This window comes from Acipenser ruthenus, chromosome 17 (genome assembly GCF_902713425.1).
Source record: "Acipenser ruthenus chromosome 17, fAciRut3.2 maternal haplotype, whole genome shotgun sequence".
In the NCBI taxonomy this organism is placed as follows: Eukaryota; Metazoa; Chordata; class Actinopteri; order Acipenseriformes; family Acipenseridae; genus Acipenser; species Acipenser ruthenus.
This window is the reverse complement of record NC_081205.1, coordinates 21,626,797-21,650,040: the sequence shown is the minus strand read 5'-3', so window position 1 is coordinate 21,650,040 and position 23,244 is coordinate 21,626,797. Positions and strand designations below refer to the sequence as shown.

The window sequence follows — 23,244 nt, the reverse complement described above, 5'->3', positions numbered from 1 at the left end:
TAGGAGTGCTGTATCGCTATATATGACTGTATGACTGCTCTAGCAGATTATGCTAAAGGCTTTGGGGGCCTGTACACTCTTCAAGAATCAACGTTGTCTTGTGCGTTGCTGAGTTTAGGTGTTTTGGAAAAGCCTAAATTAGATACTGTATATCCCATAGGCTGTTGGCAGCAATGCCATAACATCTCATCCCTCTGATAAATTTCACAGCATTTCAAATTGACAAGCTGCCTAAAGAAAACATTGAGGCAGTTAACACTTCCGGTAGATAAAATATTCAAAATACCTTTCATTGAATTTATGGAATTTGGTATTTGGACATAATTAAAAAGTAAGCTGGGCAGCTAATGAAGTTTATTTTTTAAAAACCTGTCTGAATATGTTTTATTATAATTCCCCTAAGCATGAAATCAATCCGGTCATGCCAAGTCAATAACAATACCACATAGGAGGAACCACCGACAGACAAATTGCCATGGTAATAACCTGGAAATTTCTCTTTTTCCAGTTAATAAGGGTTAAGTGTGGGTCTACGAGTAGGGCAATACAATTAATTATTCCTAAATGACCTGGTAATGCTTTATAAGGATGTAATTATTCTCAATTATTGTCTAGTTAATATAAAGCATGGCTGTTCATTCCTCTGCACATGACATTTTTTGTGACATTCACTATACTTTACACTCTAAATTCGCAATTATGTAATTAAAGTTATTACAGTCCACATAGAATAAGGGTCCTACTGTATTTTAAAGCAAGTTCAGAGGCAAGTTTTCAGAGAGGAAAACAATAATTTGCGCAAGACAGAAGAACTGTAAGGAAAGAGAAGGCTGACAAAAACACACTGTCTGAACATAGGAAGGGGACAGACGTACAGAAGTGCCCAAACCACCTACAAAGTTCAGTATTATGGCCTTTTTCTCATTATAAAAATATTATTACACAAATAAGGTGAACGCAAGTAGTGGTAGTGACACTAAAAGAAGAAAAATTTAGACAGCAGGATATCAAAGAAAATTGAGCTAACAGATTCTTTAGAAAACAAAGAAATCCTTGTACAATAACACACCCTTTTTAGGACTGATGCTAGTATACTAGGTACCTGCCAGTAATTGGTACGATAAAGTGACGGCTCTCAAAAAGACAATTTTGACAAGAGTGGTCTGTATTTCTAAACAACAAAAATAAATAATTGTGCATTCATTTAATTAGTCACAGCTAACTCACTCACAGGATGTGGTTTAGACACATTTGTCAGTTTCATAAAGGCTGGTCACTAATCTCTACACAAATGTAAAACTTACACATCGTCTAGATGTATTTAACATCTCTTTGAATTAATACTAATTATGTAATGCAGTCTTCTGTAGTGAGCCTAATGAACATACACTAGCCTGTAGGAATAGACTTTGAATTAAACCTTTGCATACAATACTATTGCAATGGTGAAAAGCTAGAGTATTTGGGATAACTTGTATATCAGTCAATTAGGAAAGGGAAATTGAAACGAGTATGGTAAAATATGCCTGTGTTTTCAGATTACTGTCCTGTTCTTTTTCTTGATCAAATTATCCAGATTTGTGGGTAACCATCTTGAGGAGTGCGTCACGTGTTAAATGCACTTAAGAATGCATGTTTTAAATTAGAAAACTTAGAGTAACTGTCTAAATAACTGTTGGTACCACTGTTTCTTCATTCTTGATTACTGATTTATTTTTTAAGAACTGATATTTTACAGGTAGATGGGTATTATAAAATTGCCCTTTTGTTTTAAATAGATTTTCTCATACAAATTACCAAACAACGTTTAGCACATACATACAACTGAAAAGCAACAACACTCCTATATGTAACATTCGAAAGTGAATGCAAATTTTAGGGTTATGAATGTCAGAAGTCAGTTCGGCTATTGCATCAGGCCATGATATTTCCTCTTCTTTTCTTCACCAGTGATTGTTGTTCCCTATATTATAATGAAGTTCTGTGAACCAGTGTTGGATTTCCATATTAATACTCTCCAATGGCACTGAATAAAAGAGAGACACGCACATCCCATTAAAAATGAAATCTCTTTATTGATGGCTTGGTGATCCATTCTGCATGAATAACAAAAATACTTGGCGCAATATACAGTAAGAGCAGTACACGATTAGGAACACTTGCTTGTTTTCACTTAGGGCTATCACCAACACCCCCCACCCATAAACCCATCTCCTCCCATAAAAGTTCTGAAGCACATAAAGCTGTGCTTGAAGCCAGACAACACATGTTGAAATATAGCAAAATGGCCTTCTGACTGGTTACATGACTGCTGAACTGAAGTACAGAGACTGGCCCTCGAAAACAGCAATTTTCTATAAACCTTCTAAAGGACTTTTGGAGAAAAAGTTGGGTTAGGCCCTGTTCAGTCAAATCTGTCAAAAATAGACTCTTAAAGAAAGGCTTTTCAATGTGTCACTCTTGATATATGGTAGCTGATTGGAAAATCTGTTTTTATTTTTTTTTTAAAATGCCTTCATCTACTGCAACCATTTGACTAAAACAACCATTTTCAGAATTCTTGTGATGAAACATTTGCAGTGTATATATGAGCCTTACAATATAGGGATATGCCTCTCAATAAGTGTCTGTTTATGCAGATTTTACTGTCTACAGATTATATTCCGTTTTCATGAGCACTGGCCTTCCTTTACCAGACCTGTACAGAAATGCAAATAGCATTCAGATTTAGACAGCATCAGCTAAATCAGTGATGTAATACCCGTCATTGCTTTTGTTTTAAATGTACATGGATCTGGTTAGGTGGTCAAATATTAACATTGACAATCTGCAAGACACAACAGCTTGTAATGGCAAGAAGTTTGGTTTCAGTGACCTGGGCTGAATAACCTGTGTTGAATGGCACAGGGGCATCATCCTATAACTTTTCATTGGAATGTTATTTACAAGCTATTATAATAAATAACAACAAGGACATGCCTTATCAACCCTGCCACTTGGTCTGCCTTGACCATTCTCTCTTTGTTGTTGATAATGAAAGCTCTGCTGACCATCCATGACATGGCCCAAGAGGTATACTCTCCATGCAATCACTGTATTTCTATGGGAAATGGGAATGAGATGAAAAGCATCCTAGGACAACATGGAATAACTCCAGCTGACAGTGGCTGTAAAAACTATTGTAATTCTACCCTGAGAATGACACAGTCCAGGATTCTGTCTAGAACAAGCATCAAGGAGATTTTACACATGTATAAAAAGGCAAAGAAGTAGATTCCCCACAAACGACTGCAGCTGTTCCACATCCCACCTTGAAACTGTATCACCCTCCATCAGTAGAAATAAAAGGATGATCCAGAGCACGTTGTACAACTGTGACAAGAGCATTAAGGTCAAATCATTGTCTGGAGATGAATGGCAGTTATGATGTTCAGAAGGGAAAATATTTAAGTGCTGTTAAAAACACAAGACAAGGAGATGATGGATTCATTTGTTTTCTCTAATCTGCCCCAGATTGTCCCACTGTAGCTCGATGGATGGGAAATGGGGTCAACCTCCCACTAAAAGTCACTGAGAGTTGAAATTGTATTTTTCATTATGGATGGTTTTCTTATGATGTGTGCAAGGTCATCTTGCAGATAAATACTCCTAAAAGTATGAGCATCAGATTTCAATTAAAATAGTTTAAGATCCTTCCCAAGGTTCTTTGGGCCAGCAGTTAGAACAGCTTATTTCTCTGCCTTCAAAATATATGGCTAGTGTCACGGCCAGAGCCCACTGCAATCTTCATACTGGTTAAAGGAGGGGCATCTGGTAAGTGCCTGTACTGATAATGGGGCATAATCCACAATGATCTGCACCACAATCCACTGTTCAAACATCCGAAAACACAGAAGATTTGACCCTAATTACAGTAGGTTACAGACGGAATGGTGTGGTCATCACTCAGCTGCAAAAGAAATTCATAAAATCAGAAAAGGGAGGAGTCCATGATTTGTTTTTCATTTCTAAAATTGTCATAATCGGTTAGTTCAACGCAGAGTATAACTTAAGTGAATTCAGAAAGTCGTAACGTTTTATACAACTACGGTCAATCAAGTTCACGACCTCTATCCATACACCATTTAAAAAAAAAAAAAAACTTTTAAAACAAAACAATTCAAGTGATTACAATTCTGCCCCAATGATTGGAAAGCACTAATAAACACATTCAAAGAGCTTTGTTCAAACTGCCTCAGCAGTTGTCTTGGTCTGCTATGATTTTTGTTTTGTTTTATGTTATTAAAATCAAGCGGTCCTGTTGAAAACATCATGTTTTTCTGATTTATTTTTTAAGCAAATCAGTTCTGTTTTACAGAAAATGTTCCTTAAATAATGTTTTTTGTTTGTTTTTCATTCAACTTCCATGGTATTTCCTAACCTGGAACACTAAGTGGGCCCATAATCTTAAAAAAAAAAAAAATATATATATATATATATATATATATATATATATATATATATATATACATTTTGATGGCTAGAGATGATCCTCTTTCACATTACAGGCTCGAGTAAGTAGCTTGTGTAGTTCTGATGGCATTGCGAGGAACGCAGGTGGCAAGCACAGCCAACACACTTCTCAACTAAGTAGTGACTTCCATAGTCCTTTATACACAGAGAAGATGGCCAGCGATGAACACCTCTACCTCCAATTCCAGTTCTCAATAATGTATTTTATTATACTTTAAGGGCATTGTAATTGAAAGGGGTAAAAACATTATGTTGGCTACCATTTCTCAATGATTTGACTCATGTAGTCCTCTGTGGGCAGGCGCCCTTGCTCCTCTGTTTCTTCCCTTGGTGATTCGTTGGACCGATGGAGTCTCCGCTCCTCCCGGTTCTTGATCCTCTCCTCCATGCGTTCCAGCTGCCGTTTGTACTGGTACCGCTGTTGAAAGAGGTCCTTGGCATAGTCATAGAGCTGCATGTCAAGGTCGTTGAGTTCTTCGATGCGCAGGATAGTGTCGTTGTCAACGTCCACTCCAGCCGCTCGTGTGCTGTTATACTGCATGAAGGGCCGGATGAACTTGAGGTTGAAGGTCCGCTCGAACAAGTACTGGGTCTTCCGCTGGAACTCAGTTAGCCCAAAGAAGGCCATGTCCCTTAGATTCTTTTTAGCGCTCTCCAAGAGTACCTGGGCCCGCTTCTTCTCAGGGATGAAGGACATGTTGTAGCAGCCTACCAGGCTAAGGTCAGCCAGCATCCTCACTTGTCGATTGTTGGCCAGGTTGTAAGGGCAGTCTGTGAACTGCTGTAGGCTGCAGCCAGACCAGTCTGTGCCCTCATAGCAGGAGGGCAGCTCATCCGGGGTGGGAGTGCGTCCGTCGCACATGTGCAGGGAGGTCTTCCAGGTGGCCCCCCTCTGAACGTGCCTCCACTCGCTCAGGTATCGTGACACCGGGTCTCTCAGAAGGGTGATGTAGTAAAATTTCCTACAGAAACAAAAAAATAAATTTGCTGTTAGAAGATGGTCTGAACCGCACTAACCACTCTCTCTTTTGCAATATACCAAAGTTAAGTGTAATTCATTTATTTTTATGGAGAATTGTTAATTAGCGTACTATTAGAATCCTCTACTTAAAAAAAATCCTATGGAAACTAATCAGGTGCACGTGTAGACCAATACATCACACATTAAATCACTTTACACAAGAGACTAATAAAGCACTTCTGTGGTTTCTGGCATTCAGACTGACATGTACCACATCCTTCTCCAGACAGGGATTGATCAGGAATACCAAGCTCTCTATAGGGAGGGGGGACTTTTCTGAGACTGCAAAACCTGAACAAAACCTTAAGCACATCAGGAATTCCAGGCTGCACTTCTCAGAAGCAGATCTGCTGGATGATTAAAGCATATTAAAACATCTGGCTGGTATTTGTATTATGCATTGTATGAATACAGTACAAGCTAAACTTTCAATGGCTTTGAACAGATCTGCATAGGGCAGCACATAACTTTGAAGATAAACTAACGGTACCTACAATACAGTTCAAAACATGAACTAACAAATATGTTAGTAACATACCTAAACTCCTCAGTATCAAGACAAAGTGGACCACTATCTACTTCTAAGTGTGTATGTACCGTAGTGGGGTGACTCTGGTCGTGTCAGGCTGCTCTTACAATAAGGAAGGTGCTTTCCAGACAGTAATTTCAGTTTTCAAAGATTTATTTACAATTTTACAATTACCTCAATAGTTCTAAAGATTATGATATCCTCATTAATTTTCACTAAAGATATACCAAGTCTCATCACAACTGAATAAGTGGTTCTCAAGATACTGTATACTTGACATACCAAATGATATAAAGGGGTCTACAAATTAAGCAGTCATATGGGGGCAGCCCATTTATGCAAAAGTGGATGCTACATTTTTTGTCCAATCCCTAGACATCGAGTGCTACACACAGTAATAACTGCAGTCTAGAGCAGGCTCTATCAAGTAGGAGATCTATAGCACTTTCAGCAAGCTTCCAATACAATACTCTGTGTGCCCACCCTGGAGCCTTCCTTTCTCAGCAGGTCGCTAAATTAAATTCCCCCACAGAATCCTAAGCAGCCTAATAGGTTTAACATAGATCATAATAACTTTATGCCTGTATTTCATAATTTAAATCAGGAAGGGAATTTAATCTGGGCCTGCACAATATGCCAATTCATAAGAGTTAGAAAACTAATAGACTAAACCTAAACAAACAGTTTGCTGCTTGACTGATGCAGTTTTATCTCTGCACACAGAAGCTTTTATAAAAAGAACGCGATCAGATGAAAGCCAGGCCTTGGCAGCTTCTGCACCTCATTAGTTTAAATACACACTGCGTAGAGACAACAGAGCAGCTTCACTCGTCCTTCTAACTTCATAGAGTAAGGCAGAAGAAACAGGGTCCACAGCTGGTTTCTGTAAAATGATAATATTTCAACCTCCAACGCTACTTTGTTGAACACATTATTATAAATACATGAGTAGCGGTGGGCTGAATTCACTGTGGTCGTGTGTCAAATTTCTTTGAAGGCAATAACTACTTTGATATGTGATGAAGACATCAACACAATATACAGGTAACAAAAAAGAAATCTGATTTTTGCATGTACATTTATGAACAATGTGATTTTAGATTATTCCTTGTGAAACATTGTTATTATTTTTATGACAGAATACATAGCCATGGTATTGATTCTGAATCAACTGGATCCTTTAAGACCAAACTTGACAAAGTTTTGAGATCTATCAGCTACTAGGAACCAGCAAGCACAGATTAGCTAAATAGCCTCCTGTCTTTCATGAATTGTCTTATGCTCTTGTATAAGGTTGTACACTTATACTGTATAAAAAGTGATGGTTGCACAATGCATGCCTCCACTACACTAGCTACAGTAAACACAACTGTACCATTTACACTATGACAAGTTTTCATTTTGTCAAATACACAAAGACACAGAACTTAAAGTATAACCATTATTTACACATTGTGAAATTAAACATGACATTGCTATAACAGCGCCCTCATTAAATGAGCTTACAGAAATGTAGTTAAAAAAAAAAAAAAAAAGAATCTTCAAGTAACGTCAAAGCAAATAAAGAATGAACTGAACAAATTCAGTGGCTGACGGATTATTTAACAAATGGTTGTAAAAAACTAAACTGAAGCGTGTACTGTACTTGTTTAGACTCTGTCACGGGTGTTGATAATTTGATTTTCATCCAACCATTTACAGAACCAAATGGGGGAAAAGCAGAACTATAGCAACACAAGACTTCCCCTGTCAACATCTGCTTCAAATGTTGGCCTAAAGGGTGCATACCATATCAAATTCTCATTTCTCTATCCCGAATGGACATGCAGACAACCATCATCCCGCCATAAAGGAAGGAAGACCAAAGCCCATAATCTAGCATCGCATTCGGAATATTATAGGTGTATGGCAAATAAAAAGGATTTCTTCAATTTATTTTAATTAAAAGCTAGCTTCTGGGGACTAATTTGTCATATCCCCAGCTCCATATGCAAGTGATTAATAAGACCTCTATATATATATATATTCCACCCGTGATCCCAACAGTGGTTTCTAATCTTGATTTATCTCTTAGTCCAGGGAATAATGTTAAGATTTATAAACAGGCCAGAGAAAATGGTAACAGATGGAGATAAAATATTAGAGTGAGCAGACTTGTAAAGCAGTGATGTATACCATATGCTCTCTTAATAGACGTTGACAGTAAACTTGAAACAGCTTTTAATCCCGATCCTGTGAACCATTTCTGCTCCAGCCCAGTCATAAAGAAATGAGACAGGCCCGTCCATGCACTCACTGTGGCAGGCATGCACCCTCTCCTTGGCAAGGAAAACACCCGTTCCAAGACTAACCTCAACTGCTGTAGAAGTAAAAAGCCTCAGAATTTGAACTTTTTCTACTGAAAACCACAAAACCATTACAGAAGCCTGTGTTGCTGTTGTCTTGGGCAAACCAACACCCCCCTTAAAAATGAGTTAAAATATGAATAACTTTTTAAATCACGTGACGGTTTCCCAGTCTTCCTAGTAAGGGGTCTCTAGGGCAGGTAGGGCACATTAAGAAATCACTAGGAAAAAACAACAGGGAAAATTAGACTACTCCACTAAAGTCGTTCCATTACCGTAGTCCACCTATTCCACATATACAGTCTATCTGTCTGATAAGGAATAAAAGGAGAGTAGGGGCCAGGTCAAAATCTGAAAAGGGGAAAATCACCCCTTGATACCAAAAGAACAAAGGGACTATAGCTGCCTTAAGCATCTGCTAATTCCAATAAATTAGTTGTTCCCCAGAATCAATATGGAGATGCAGTTAGGATTCCATAGCAGTCATTGGAACGCAATTATAATTGGTAGATCATTAGAATTACTTGGCTCTGAGGTCTTTTTTTTTTTTTTTTTTAGATCCAATGTTTATTACAAAAAGAAAATGTTTACAGTACATATACAAACGCGTAAAGGCTTCCAGAAAAGTCCCATTGGGATATCATTATAATATCAGTGTGCTACCCTGAAGAAACCCAAGCAGAACCATTACTGTACTGTAGCACTACCAGCAATGGAAACCACATTGATTTGGGACTGCACAGCAGGACATTGTTTCTTATACTGCAATATAGGTACTGCAATGGATAAGCAGGGTGTACTGTATAGGTAAATCCATAATGCTGTGATACCACTGGTAATGTATGTGAAAATATAGTAAGGATACCACTGCAAAACCTTTGTGCTTGCCCATGTACTAACATTGCAGTATAAATGAATTGCCATAGAAGACCATCTGGTAAGGAACTGCAGAAGCCCATTCAGGTGAACTGTACCTGGTAAAGCATCCATGTTCTGTTGGAAATAGAGGGAAGGAAGGAAATGACTTCAAACCGATACTGATCAGTCAAGCTTTCTGCTTATGACCATGTCTCCTTATCAAAACTACACCTCCTCCACCACCAGGCCCTCAAAACAAGAGCCACCAATATCACTGCCTACCCACTGGGTAATGGCTTCAATTCCATACCCTTCCAAGCAGACCCCTGCTTCGCTCACAAACCATACTTGCATGCCTTGCCACCTTTTTCAGAGGGTGACTGCCTCTGAAAAAGCTGAACGGAAAGCTGATCTGATTACACCAATCATGCATAATTCATTCAATGTCAGGGCCAATCTCTGGTGCTATCTGACTTTACCTCCAGCAGCCCCCCTTTCCTGCAGCCTGCTTAGAAGGATGAGAAATTACATCTCTAATCCAGTGCGGCAACTTTAAGGTTCCATCAAGCTGAACCATAAATAACAAAAAGGTATGCGGCATACTGTAATATATTCTGAAGCAGACTCTTTTTTTCTTCCTACAAACTGTAATTTATGAAGACTGAATGATTTTGCATAATCAGTAAAACGCTGTAACTTATCAGAGGTAAAAATGAGCCTGACAGGATTGCAGGAGGTAGATGATTTAAGCAGCTTCAGAGGATAACATGTAGCAATTAAGCAAAGATTGTGAATTCCGGTGTTTATTTTTGGCGGATGCACACACACACAAAAAAATTATATATATATATATATAATATAATATAATATATAAAAGGATATTGATTTTATACAGAACTTTGTGTGCTCTTTTTAAACAAATTTCAGTGAAACAGTGCACCACAATACAGGATCTGCACTGAGAGGCATTGGGTGACTGTGGGTTAATGGTCCAGGAAACGTACCTTGAGTAGAATAAGGCAGCAGTTCTCAGTCTTGTGGGTACAATCAGGAGTCACTCAGGATAAAACATAGACTCTCGCTCCTTGTTTCAATTACCTGTTCTGCCACAGATGTTACTGATAGCAAATTAAGTGATAAAAAGCTGGCCTTTTATAAGCAAGCATGATGTCTCACTCTGCAAAGCATGTTGCTTTACTTACAGAAACACAGCCCTTTTCTCACACATAATACAAGCTGTGATTTATATCCAGAATATTCATTGCCACAGGGCACCGGTAAATACTTTCCACGCCTTTGCAACTACATTTTGCAAGTAAAAAAACATACATACATACATACAGTACATCTATTGATTACATTGAAACAATCAAGAAACAACTTAATTGCAGGAAGAAACAGTTACATTATTGTTCTCAGCAGTTTCTTGAAACTGTTCTCAGAAAAGTGGCCTGTGCACTTGCTTAACAAAATTGGACTCTCCGTATTTAAAATATTAAAAAAAACATATGAATAAAACAATTTTCTGTGGTTTCCCCTAGGGTGTAACCAGCAGTACAATAGTGACTAGTGAAAACAGCACCATCTGGCATATATCACAATGCAATGGACAGCAATTATCTTACTTTGGAATCTGCCCATAACAGGTTGCTGAGATAAAATGACAAAAACAAATAAAGTAGGTCAATTATCCACCTATTAACTAAACACACTCTAGACCTTTAGATAAAATAAACTACTGTGTAAATGAACAGTTCCCGTAATTGCCTGCAAAAACCCACACAGCACCACTCACTGCATTTAAACATTCCCCATCCACAGGCTGAATTCAAATGTATTTTGAGGTTTATTTATTTAAAATTGTATTCACTGGAAAAGCCATGGGAGCTACAAACAGCTCATTTACAAAGACATCCCAGGGGAAGGCAGGCAGAAAGCTACATACAAGCATACACTTTAACAACGCAGGCATTATTGTATCAAGCGCAATCACTAGGCAGGTTCAAACATGGAAGAGAACAAGACAAAAGTTATTGCTGATTGTGAATACAAACAAAAACACTGAAATACCCATGTAAAAAAAACGATGACAGCTTGTTTATTTAAAATGTATTACAGCATTTCATAAGGGCACAGGGCAATGAGTAGCAAGTTCATCCAGCAATTTGTGCCCTAAAGTAACCAAGAACAGCCACTAGGGGGAGCCCAATCCCAAGCATTGATCATACATGGTGTCTTCAGAATCCCTAGTCTTGACATATTCTTGCAGCTTACAATGTATATAGTTACTGTGGTCAGGGACTGCTTTTTCCATTTCCTTATACATTTACCTAATTCTGTTCCAGCTACAGTACAGCACTGTGATGTTGCTGAAATTGTAATCCACTTACAGCCCACATATCAAAACAATGGACTTGCTGCTGTAGCAGCACAGTAAAACCATACAGTCAAAATAGTACCTATTTCTAAACAGGAATCCATGACTTGTTTTTCAAGTCACATAAACCGCCAGTCTATGACTGCTGGGTGCTTTAGGTACCAAATTGAACACTTTCATTCTACTTTCGTTCAAATGGGCTGGAAGTATCATGAAATTAACATTAAAAAATCAGAACAACTCCAGGGTCCTTTAAAGACTCAGAAGGGTCCATATGGTGTTTGTTACCAGTTCTGTAATATGACGGGGCTTATTTTAACAGTGATGAATTCATGTTAGGGTTAGGGTTTGAATTTGTATTACAGGATAGGCCCACTTGCTGGTCTTTATAAAGGAAGTACAACATATGTTTCATATGTTTTTCTTTAACAGGATCAGCTGTGTTAAGCATCCTCAAACCTTTAATATATTATTTTTTGTGCAGTTTTTTGGGACTGCATCTTTTTTCCCCCACATCTTTCAAATGGACACATGTGCAGCATTTGTCAAAAAATAATAGCTCAGCAGGAAGCAGGTAGTAAACAATAAAAAAAAGCCTAAATAGTGACAAGGAGCTACTAGTGCTACAAGGTCCTATCAAGTGCACACAAAGGAGCCACTGTGATGTGGGCCTGCTGGTTAGAGAATGCTGGCATAAGCAGATCTGGGAGAAAAAGTAGATTTGCAGTGCTGTCAGACACAACATAAAACGAGGCCATTAGAGTGAAAGATTTCTCCGCAATAAGGTAATCACGCGGCTTGAAGATGATGAATTTGAACAAGTGGATGAAATGGTCCTCAAAGCTCCTGCTTGAAATTCCAGCACAGACAGTCACCCTTTCGGAATAGCATTTCTGCCTGAACTTTGGCCCACGGCTTTACAAGAAGTCATAAAGAATGTACTGATTCAAATATATCTAATACAGCATGACTTCAAAGCAAGGGTTAATTTGTAAAGAATAAGGTACCAGATCTTATAATTGAGAAAGAAGGATAGCAGTGTTGTTTGTAGACCTAATGTACCAATCTTGATTTACATTAGCTTCTATATATGCTTGGTGTCGGTAGCTGCATGCCGACCTTTGCCTAGCCACGTTTTAACAATGTTCAGGTTTGAACAATACCAGTGGCAGGCCGTCTGATGTGATGAACCGGAGCGACGACAGTGTTGTTGTTAAGAACGCTAGTTTTGGGGCATTTTTTTTATACACATAGGTGTTGCATCCTAAAATATATTGTTACAGAACACTTTTGTCATTCAATTCATGGAACAGGAAAGCATTTTTTTATTGTACATGTTATGTATACAGAGTTCTTGTTTGCAACAACAAATTAGTATTTTTTTTTTCATACAGTTTAAAAACTGCTTAATTCTCGCCCGTCAGACAGAAAGGTACCAGTGCTTTCAAAATAAGCATTAAAAGCATTGGAATGTTAAATACAATACAATGTATTACTGTACTTTGATTACAATAACAGCTTCATTTGGTATTATACTCTACATCTACATGTTCAGCACATTGTAACAATTGAACACAAATATGCTGTGAACACATACTGTACAGTACACAGTGTTCTTGGATGCTGTACTGGGCTACTGTGTATATGTCGGAACATTTCAAAACTGTAGGTCATTTGTATGACTGATAAATGTGATTGTGTAATAACAAGTGATTTTATCAGTGGCTTGTCCCTGTTGCCTCCCATTATATTCTATCTGGTACATATTCTTGTGGCGATCACAAGTGTGGCGTGACATTAACAGGAATGATATTAAGCAACTATACTGAAATTTACCAGTAAAAACAGGTGACTTAAGACAGGTTTTACCAAAAAGTACAATACTGTGTATTTTTTTTTTTTTTTGAAAGGGCGAGGATCTGCATTGAAAAGCATGGGAAATAAAGTGGTTGTTCTACCCTCCAGTAATTGTAATACTCTTACAGAAATTGAATATGAAAAGATACTGTATGCTGAAAAGTTGGAGTGCATTCAGCTTATTCAAATTATCTGCGGTCATGGTCTTCAAATTAACAAAAGCAAAAGAACAGTGCATGTCTGTGTCAATAATTTACCCGATTAGCAGATCCTACACAACAGAACGCTACAGCCAAGCCCACTCAAGCAGGGAAATGAATAGCAAGCACCAGTGGGGTCTTATTAACACTGCTGAGTAATAGTTATCATAAGTAAAATTCCTCTGAATGATTAAGTTGATATCTGCCTTCAAGTTAAGATCCCTTTATTAGTCGGTGGATGTAGCCGTCGGGGGTACAGGTCCTTGGGAACAACGTGTGTGTCTGAGTGTGCGTACGTATTTCAAGATAATACAGTATTTCATAATCTCTTTCACCCACCCAATGAACATGTTTTTAAAACCCCTGGTTAACTACAGTAGCTAATTTAGAGAGGTTACTTCGCCATGCAGAGTACAGTATAGAAGGAGGCTGGTGTACATATACAGTAGGTTTGGCTCGTAGCAGGGACTGAGCTTTCAGGCCTATGTACATCATTCTAAATTTGCTGGTATTTTTGGAATACTCTTCATAAATAACACAGAAAAAACATGGCTTTTAAAATTAAGCTAGCAATAGCAGTTTGACATTAGAAAGTTGAACAGCATTAATTTAAGCTTTGGATGCTGCAGTTCATATTAGTTTTACTGCAGAAAGTTGACAAAAAATAAAAGAAATAAAATAAAATACAGGAGATGACTCAAGTCTTATAGAGCACAGTAAGGCCAAAATCCTGCTGCTTGATTTCCGTTTATTTTAAAAGCTGACTTGAGCCAAAAAAAAGCCCAACTTTTAACTGTTATTATCTTATGTGCCTTATCTATTCAAACCCAAAGCTTAATCCTCGCAGTTTAGCCCTCAGAGATCCAGAGACTTTCAGGCCAGAGGAAAACAACAGACAGAAATCCAAACTGCTGCAGTGCCTAAAACACTTTGATTACTAATGAACCCCCTTCAAATGAAACTCACAGCAAATGCAATTCTGCCTCAAGGACTACCCGTTAAACACTGTGCATGGAGGGTTACAACTGTTTCTGAACAGCACAGCACTTGCTTTGTCAATGATTTTTAAACCGCCCAACTCTACAAAGAACTTGAAAGCAGAGGCAGGAAAGGACACAGAAAAGGTTCACCGAAGACCCGGAATGCATAAACCTTTGGAGAAATGCAGCTCTAGTTATATTTTTAAAACCGTGCATATCTATTGATTTCAGAAACTAGCTTCCGATATCTAGATGCTTAACCAAATCTGTGGGGTCTTTTTGAGCATGTGGAGAAAGAAATCACTTGAGGCGAAGGTTTGCTATGATTTTATCATATGGTACTACATAATGTGCACATGGATATTTTACCTCTAAAACGACAGCCTCTCAGTTTTCTACATGGACTTGTTTTGTTTTAAATCTCCAATCATTTGTAACACCGTCTTCCCTTTATGCTTCACCGACAATGGCTGCAAGTTGTTTGACAGAACAGTTAAGAGGTACTTCTTATTGACAGGGAATTCATAGGCAGAGTAGGGCAGTTCTCCAGAAAACAAGGAGGAAAGCCCTGAAATGAGGTTACAAAAAATCTGCTCCACGAGCGATCAGAGTGGCTACCTCTTAGTGGCTGCTCTGACACTGAGTGGGTACAAATATGCTTGTATTGTATCTAAAACACTATATATATATATATATATATATATATATATATATATATATATATATATATATATATATATATATTATTTAATGCAACTTCATTTCCATATGAAATTATCTCCAAAATAAATATACTGCAACACCGAAAAAAAAAGAAGTCAGAAAAACTAAATCTGTAGCATGTTTTTAATGATACTCTACATGAAATTAACATATTTACAGTATTTAGTTATTTAAACAAATTCATTTAGTAATATATTGCAGTAATTAGGCTGTTAGTGAAATATTGTATGCAGCAGTGGAATACAGGTCAGACACACGTAATACTGTACCTAAAGGAATTACTAGTATTTTCTACGGTATAGGGCAAATGCAACAATAAACACCACAGGCATGTGTTACTTCACTGGCAATTACATTTGAATGTCTGCTCAAAAGGTGGGCCGAATGAAGGACTGTGGTATTAACTGCAGTGCATTGACGAGTGAGATACTGAGGGGTGGGTGCATTTACAACAATGGAGAGTACACTGATGGCAGCAACAGCAGAGAATGACAAAAAAGTCTGGGGGTGTTCAATAATTTTACGAATCAAAATACACTTTTCCAAGGCTGTTTCCAGCAGTGATAAATGTCAAAGCTAAAGGCACAATCAAGAATGAGCCAAGAGTAGAATTAAATCACTAGAAAGTAATCCTTTAATTATTCTTAATTACCAGCCTGTATTTTAAACGCAGTTCAAACTCCTGCTTGGTGTGTGTCAGGGGGATTTTATTGTTAGACAGTGATGCATTAGTGTTGAGAAAAGAAAGATATAAAAATACCAGTGTCTGCAGTGTATGGCATCCATTTAAACATCTATTAACTTTTATAAAATGACGCTTTGGCACGAGGTACTGGAAGGCAGTCATGGGTAATCCACTGCAATAACACAGATGGGCCAATCAAAACTCACAAATGTGGAAATAATAAGACAAAGAGAATGTTTGGTTGCATTGGCAAAGTGTGGAATACAAGTCTAAGGCGGTTATGCTAAGGCTATATAGTTAGACCCCACATAGAATACCATGTCCAGTTCTAAACTAGAAATGCACGGACTACCAGGGGAGGTCGTAACATATAAATACACTGTGAACATGAATTAATAAAATTGTTCAGTCAACATGTTGTAGTCAGATTGTTCCCATCAGGGTTCAGGCAGTGATTTTCCTAGCCTGTCGTTGGCAAGAAGCCTCACCCTCCCTGTTCGCTACATTCTGAACTCTATTTGGGTTGCTGCTGCCATTGCTTGCATTGTATTGCCATCTGCATATATCTGTGCTAAGTTTCATAATATTTACTCTCACAACAAGTAAGCACACGTACAGATTACAGGTTAAAACAAGACAATAAATCACCCCACAATTTTTTTTTCCCTTTTTCCTTTTGGTTGCAACGATATGGTCTTTTATTTCCTCCCCCAGCCAATTCCACTTACTTAAAAACAAACAGCTGGATTTGAAGTAAAAACTAAATCAAGTTCAAAGTTCAGTCATCTTTATGTTGAAAATAAAAAGCATTTGATAATTTGATAAAAGGGTTCAGTTCAAAGTGGTGATACTGTGGAAAAGGCAAAAGTAACTGTTAGAACTCAAGTAAGGCCAGCCTTATTGAACAGCAGCTTTTAATTGTAGGTGGAAAATTGAAAGCATGAAGTTTGGGGACTTTGGGTAGGTGGTAGGGATGAGGCCTGTCTAATTCCTCTGCTATGAAACTAGGGGTTTACCATCAGACAAGATAGAAACCACAAATTAAAAGTGTCTCCAAAGCCCAGGGTCGAGAAACAGACAGATCTCCCTCCAGCCTGTTCTCCTGGAGCTGGCTGAGGCTCAAAATGATTGCGGTTTTTATCTATTATAAACCCTGGTCTCTCTTCAGTTCAAGCCAGTGGCCTCGATCAGTAACCTAAATGTGGTGTAATTAACGAGAGTCAATCTATCAAACCACCTACAATGAATATGAGTATGGCATTTTTGCTATAGAGAAAACCCTCTTTTGGTTTATACTGAAGAGGCCATTAAACATCACCACAATCTTCAAATTGGTCTTTTCAGAAGTATGTTAAAACTAACCACTGTATAGAATTTATTTCAATTATAAAATTACAGTTACAATTGTGCAACAGTAATTACAATTATTAACAAAATTACACTCAGAAACCATACAGTACCCTCGGCCCTCGGACAGTACACACTGGAAATACAGTACGGTATGCTCCTTCTCACCTTGAAAACTACTTTCCACTACAGCACGACCCACTGTGAGCTAAAAAGCTATTTGTTATACTGAATATATTTTTCACGAAACACCCATCGGGTTATATTTTCAATTTCACCTTCTTTTCACTCTGCAGGCCTGCCATGCAGCCACCTCAGAGCTACAGCGTCAGAGGACCATGCAGCTCTGGGCAACTTACAGGCAGGCCCGCAGGTGCCCGGCCAGTCCACAGGGGTCGCTGATGCGTGGTGAGCCGAGGACACCCTGGCCGACCTAAGCCCTCCCCCACCCAGGCGGTGCTTGGCCAATTGTGCATCGCCACCTAGAAGCTCCCGTCCACGGTCGGCAGTCGACTCGAACCGGTGACCTCCAGGCTATAGGGTGCATCCTGCACTCCATGCGAGCCCCCAGTTTCACCTTTTTAACTACTAAACATTTAGTTTCTATTTCAAGTCCAATGTGTGTTTACTGGTATTACGTACAAGCATTAAATGTGTAAAAACTACACCTTTAAAGATGCCACAGCCCTACTAAGGAAGACTGCTTTACTAGGAGCCATGCTATAAAATGATCTTAATGAAAACAACAACCACCTGATCTTTTTCAGACATCGATATCCTGGCAGGGAAAGAGTATTTGATTTTGCAGTTCTGGTAGCAGAACGCTTTGGATTAGTGCAGTGGTTTTCATTCCTGGATTGAGATGGTGAATAATCAATTTGAAATGATCACCCAATTAATTTACATTACAAAGCTAATTACTGCAAACTAATCAATCACCGCAGGCTAATTCGCTTTGGGATCTTCACTTAACTTCCCTACATGAAGTCTGGCTCAGGAAGGCGACCGAGACAGGTCTGCAGATTGTGGTCATCCTGTTTTTAATTAAAAGACCCTCATTTAAATCTCCTTGAATTGATCTGTGGAACACACAACTTCTTTTTTTAGCTTTATATTTATATTGAAGGTCTGCAAGTTTCAACAGAAACAAGAACAACTCACAAATTGGTCCAAAAAACCCACAAACAAGTTCCCACAAGGGGATAAAAAGTTAGTAAGTACCTAATCCAGAGAATTAAGGAGAGGCCTAGAGTTATACCTAGAGTATACCTAGAGTTTGATTTCCCAAGCCAATTGAGTTTATAACGATGTCAAACTCTGGAGACAACCTTACTTGCTGCTTGTTTGCTTGCTTTTAGTTGCTGGGGGCAACAGCACGATTTGTCTCATCTGCCAGGCTCATCAGGTACAGGATTGTCTGACCCTGCTTAATGGGTACTTGTGGGGCTGAATTAGCCTGTGTTTTCTGAGGCAAGGCTGTAGTCTCTTTTATCTTGCCATTAATGGTGCGCTCCTAAATTAGGTGTTCGTTGAGTGACACTGGAAGAGACCACCTGCAAAGCTTGTTTTTTTTGTAGACAGAAAGCCTTAACTGGATTGAAAACCACACATATACAGCAGTGATAGTAACAAAATGTAACTATTTAACATGAAAAATCCCCATGAACTACATCCACTATATAAATAAATAAATAAATAAATAAATACAGTCACTTCCATATACTGTATGCCCAGATTCTTATTAATAATTTGTGGATAAGCAGCTCTCTAGATATACCGTAGAGCGCAAGAATACCCTCAATAACAGCTACATTTCAATTTTTCAAGCTCTAGGAATTACAACACATGCAATAAAGGATGCACCTCAAACAGCGTACCAGGCTGGGTATGCCAAGGTGAACCTTGGGAAGTTTAAGATTTAACCTCAATGCTAGAATACATGTGAAAGCCATTCATTGGCTCTCCAAGAGCTTTAGCTAAGGAAATGTTTTGTTTTTTATGCCACTTTAATCAACTACTTCAAAAAAAAAAATGAAGACAGTTAACTTTTTAAAAGAAAAAAAAACATGAAGGTGCTGCATATTTAGCTTGAAGAAAAAGTCTCCTTGCACATCACTTATACATAAATGGCAAATTCTCCAGTTCAAAATAATTGTATTCCTCATTATAAAAGTAACCACTATTGGAGCAGTGAGGCATAAAAATGACAAAAATCAGGATTGTTTTTGAAGCCGTTACCTTTTTTAAAAAAAATGGTACGCAATTCAGGGGTATCATGGATCTGGGCGACTGGAGAGAGCAAGCAGGAAGCTTGATGTGATCTTCATGTACAGTAAGACAAGAAATCCAAACACACCTCACAATGGACTGTATGACATAATCGTATCTTCTGATACAGCTACATATACATCAGAACCAGATCCCATCAAGTAAGCAGACAGTGCAGGCATGATTAGCAAGGGCCCTGCAGTAACGTTATATAATTCTTCTATACAGAAATAATCCCATTTCGTAGATGCTTCCCAGCACTGTCCAAAAGCAGCAGCAAGATTTTTCGTAGGAGACAGAAACACACTTTACAATACACAGCGGTCAGGGATAAACCTATACGTGACGCCAAGTTTACAGTAACTCTGGCTCCAGAAAGGATTTGTCATAAAATACTTCAACTTCAAAGTATTAAAATACAGCATATGTTATAGATGAAAGATTAACATTCTATAAAGCATCTACTGGAATTAGTTTCAAAGAGAATACCATTTTTTAGCTTTTCTGTCCTGCGTCAAGTTTCTGTTGAGAGACTACACTGAACCATCTTTGAAAGAAGATGTCAATCACTTCCGTGCTGAGTAAGTCAAACTTTAGATGAATCTGTGTTATTGTACTGAATAAAGACACTTGACCCTGCACCCCCCAATGGAATAATCCTCGCCCTTCCAAAACTGTGCAAGAACTCAGTCTTGCATACAAACAAAACTCACAGACTATACTACAGCATTGAAAATGCTCTGAAAACCAACTGCATGCTTTTCAAAAAGGGGCCATACTTTTGATAATATAAAAAAAAACCCACAAAGATACAAATATATTTATTTTATCACTTTTGAAATCACACTGCACAGTTTTGATAACATTCACAAAAATGTCAACTATAGCACTACATTAATAAATTACAATATAACATTATTATTCTTCTTCAAAAAAAGTAAAAATAAATCAATTATAACCATTTCTGGTTTGATACAATTATCTGATTTGCTATGAAAGAAATGACTCAGCACACTGTTCTCTTTTTTTGGTGATCCGTGAAATGCTGTTAAACACTTGACAAATAAACTTGGGAATTTCATTCTGGCAGTCTTTTAAAAAAAATAATGGAAGCAAATGTATCTGTTCGGCTACAACACGTATAAAAAATAATAAACAAAACCCCTAGAGGTGCATAAAAGGAGGTTCTCCGTTCTGAAGATGCTGCTAGTGCTTATAAACCACTCAAGCTCGGCTCTGGCGGTTTATTGACATAAGCAAAAATCTCCTACAGTTGATTACCACCTTTGATCTCATTCACAGGTACATGCTGTCGTATTCTCTTCATTAAAGATTTAGAAAATGTATGGTTTTCAGAGTCCAACTGAATCTCAAGGACATGCTAGAGCAATCCAGTCCTAACTGGTCCTCAGGGAAAATGGCAAGCAAAATCTGAGGTAAAATTTTGTTAACAAGAAATAATGTTTAAATATATATATTTAATTAGGGGTCATCATCCACCTCCTCCTTTAACAGTTCAAACAATTGGGATGGCAGTGTCAGAGACCACAACAATAGTAGGAGACCGGATTGCTGGTTATTACAATTTGTTTTATAAATCATCACGCATTCTCTATTTATTTCAATATCCTACCACCATATTGCCGCCCTGAGGATTCAAAAGCAAAACCCCAAACACTTTATTAGTGTTGTTGAACACGTTAGCTTGACTGCACAACAGTATTTATATAAGGATATAACTGGGGGTGAAAAATATATTATTTTAAGAAAAATGGTTAAGCAAATGGATTTTTTTAAACTTACATTTAAATGTATCAGCTTTCAAACATGAACACCTCCTTCTGTTAAAAATGTACTCATGGTATGCCTTTGCGTCTTAAAGAACAACATGGAACGCATAGTCTCTGGGTCAAAAACACATTTTGCTGCTTTAGCGAGTCAGAATCTCATGGGACAGAAAAAAGGCAAGCACATCATTCTGAAATGCCTCGCTTAAACAGTGCCCATTTGTTGTGTAGTGATTTTTATATAGATTGTATACATTATATATTGTTTGTTGTGACTTTGTTATGTGGAATGTAATAAACAAGAACCAAAACAGTGAGTTTTGCTTGTTCAGTTTATGAAAATGCATCTATAGTCACTGTTTACTGTGAAAAAAACATCAATAGCAATGAATATGCTATCTCTGCCTGTGTTCTGTGCAATATAATGGTTTTTATTACTTTTTGAAATCAAATGAATATACAAACGAATATTTAAATTATGAACGAATATCCGAACATGAAAAGCCTGTGTTCGTCCCAGCACTAATAATATATTTATATATATTATATAAAAATTACTTTTTAACAACTGAGCACAGGAAATATACAGTATAACCTGAATGACCCAACAAAGATATTTCTTGGGCCTATTGGGATGATTCAAGAAACAAAAACAAGTATTGTATGGAAAAAAGGAAGCCAAGCATTATACTTCCATTAGGAAAGAAGCAGCAACCCCCCTAATTGCAATACATGTAATATATTCCATCTCAAAGGAGAATTGCAGACACTATCTCTGTAGTTAATGTGGATGAATGGATGAGCTGGCTGAAAACTAATTGTATAAAAGGCACTTTAAAAAAGATATGAGGTTTCCAGTACTGGGTACAAAACACAGGCTCAAACAAATGCACATAAGTTTACTAAATGCAGTTGTGGACACCAGATAGCCATTCTCAGCTTCTGGTTCAGTTTAGTCATATGACATTGTTATTGGCCTCAAAGTATGATTACCTCGTTAGATGCCCTAAAGGCATTTTTATATTAGATGTATTTGAACATACTTCTTACCTTTTGTGCATCAATTGGGTGGTAGGAATTGAGGTAACACAACATGCAGAAATTCCAAGGGATCAGCGAGAAAGTGTGGGAAGAAAAGAGAGAAACAGAGAAAGAAAATTTCAATGAGATTTATAATTGTGGAAGAGGAGTCGATGGGAGTCAGCATGATTTATCAAAGTTATTGCTTCTGCCAGTAATGAGAAAACATATCAGACTTCAGAAAAGTGACCCTAGAAATTTCACATGACTCGTTCTTTTTTTATTTGACTAATTAGCCATTTAAAAGTGTCTCTCTTTTTCTGTGGTTTTCTGTATTGAACAGGGTGAGTTTAAGACTAATTCACTTTGTTTTATGGAAGTCTAATGCGTGCACATTCATTTCATGTATGACATGCACCTGTAACCGTTATAGTAAAAGAGTTATAGCCACAAATCTAACAACAGTAAAAAACAGGCGCAAATAGGTTGGACCCTAACTGAAATTAAGGTGACATTTGCCTATTTATGTGCACCTGTTTTCAATTTTTTTATTTTTTATTTTTTTATGTTAGGCTGTCATTCTATGTCAGTACCTCATAGGCTAACAACTGACAATACATCAACACATGTCAATAAAAAGACTTCACTGATTTTGATAGATACAGTGGAGTGGTACTCTGCTTTTGACTGACTTTCACATGAAAACAAATAAAATTGAATAAAACATTACAGCTG

General features: G+C 37.7%; 1 protein-coding gene across 1 annotated transcript in view; it reads right to left on the bottom strand.

Annotated features, from left to right (window-relative positions):
• Positions 1 to 2,055: 2,055 nt before the first annotated feature.
• Positions 2,056 to 23,244, bottom strand: part of LOC117423570 (heparan-sulfate 6-O-sulfotransferase 1-like) — a 132,356-nt gene continuing 111,167 nt past the window's right edge. Inside the window, exons 2-3 of the mRNA XM_034039571.3 lie at positions 4,773 to 5,474; positions 2,056 to 3,949 (exon numbers count right to left, since the gene is read on the bottom strand). Of these exons, the coding sequence (XP_033895462.2) occupies positions 3,946 to 3,949; positions 4,773 to 5,474 (706 nt within the window). The 3' untranslated portion in view covers positions 2,056 to 3,945. The remainder of the gene's footprint in view (positions 3,950 to 4,772; positions 5,475 to 23,244) is intronic.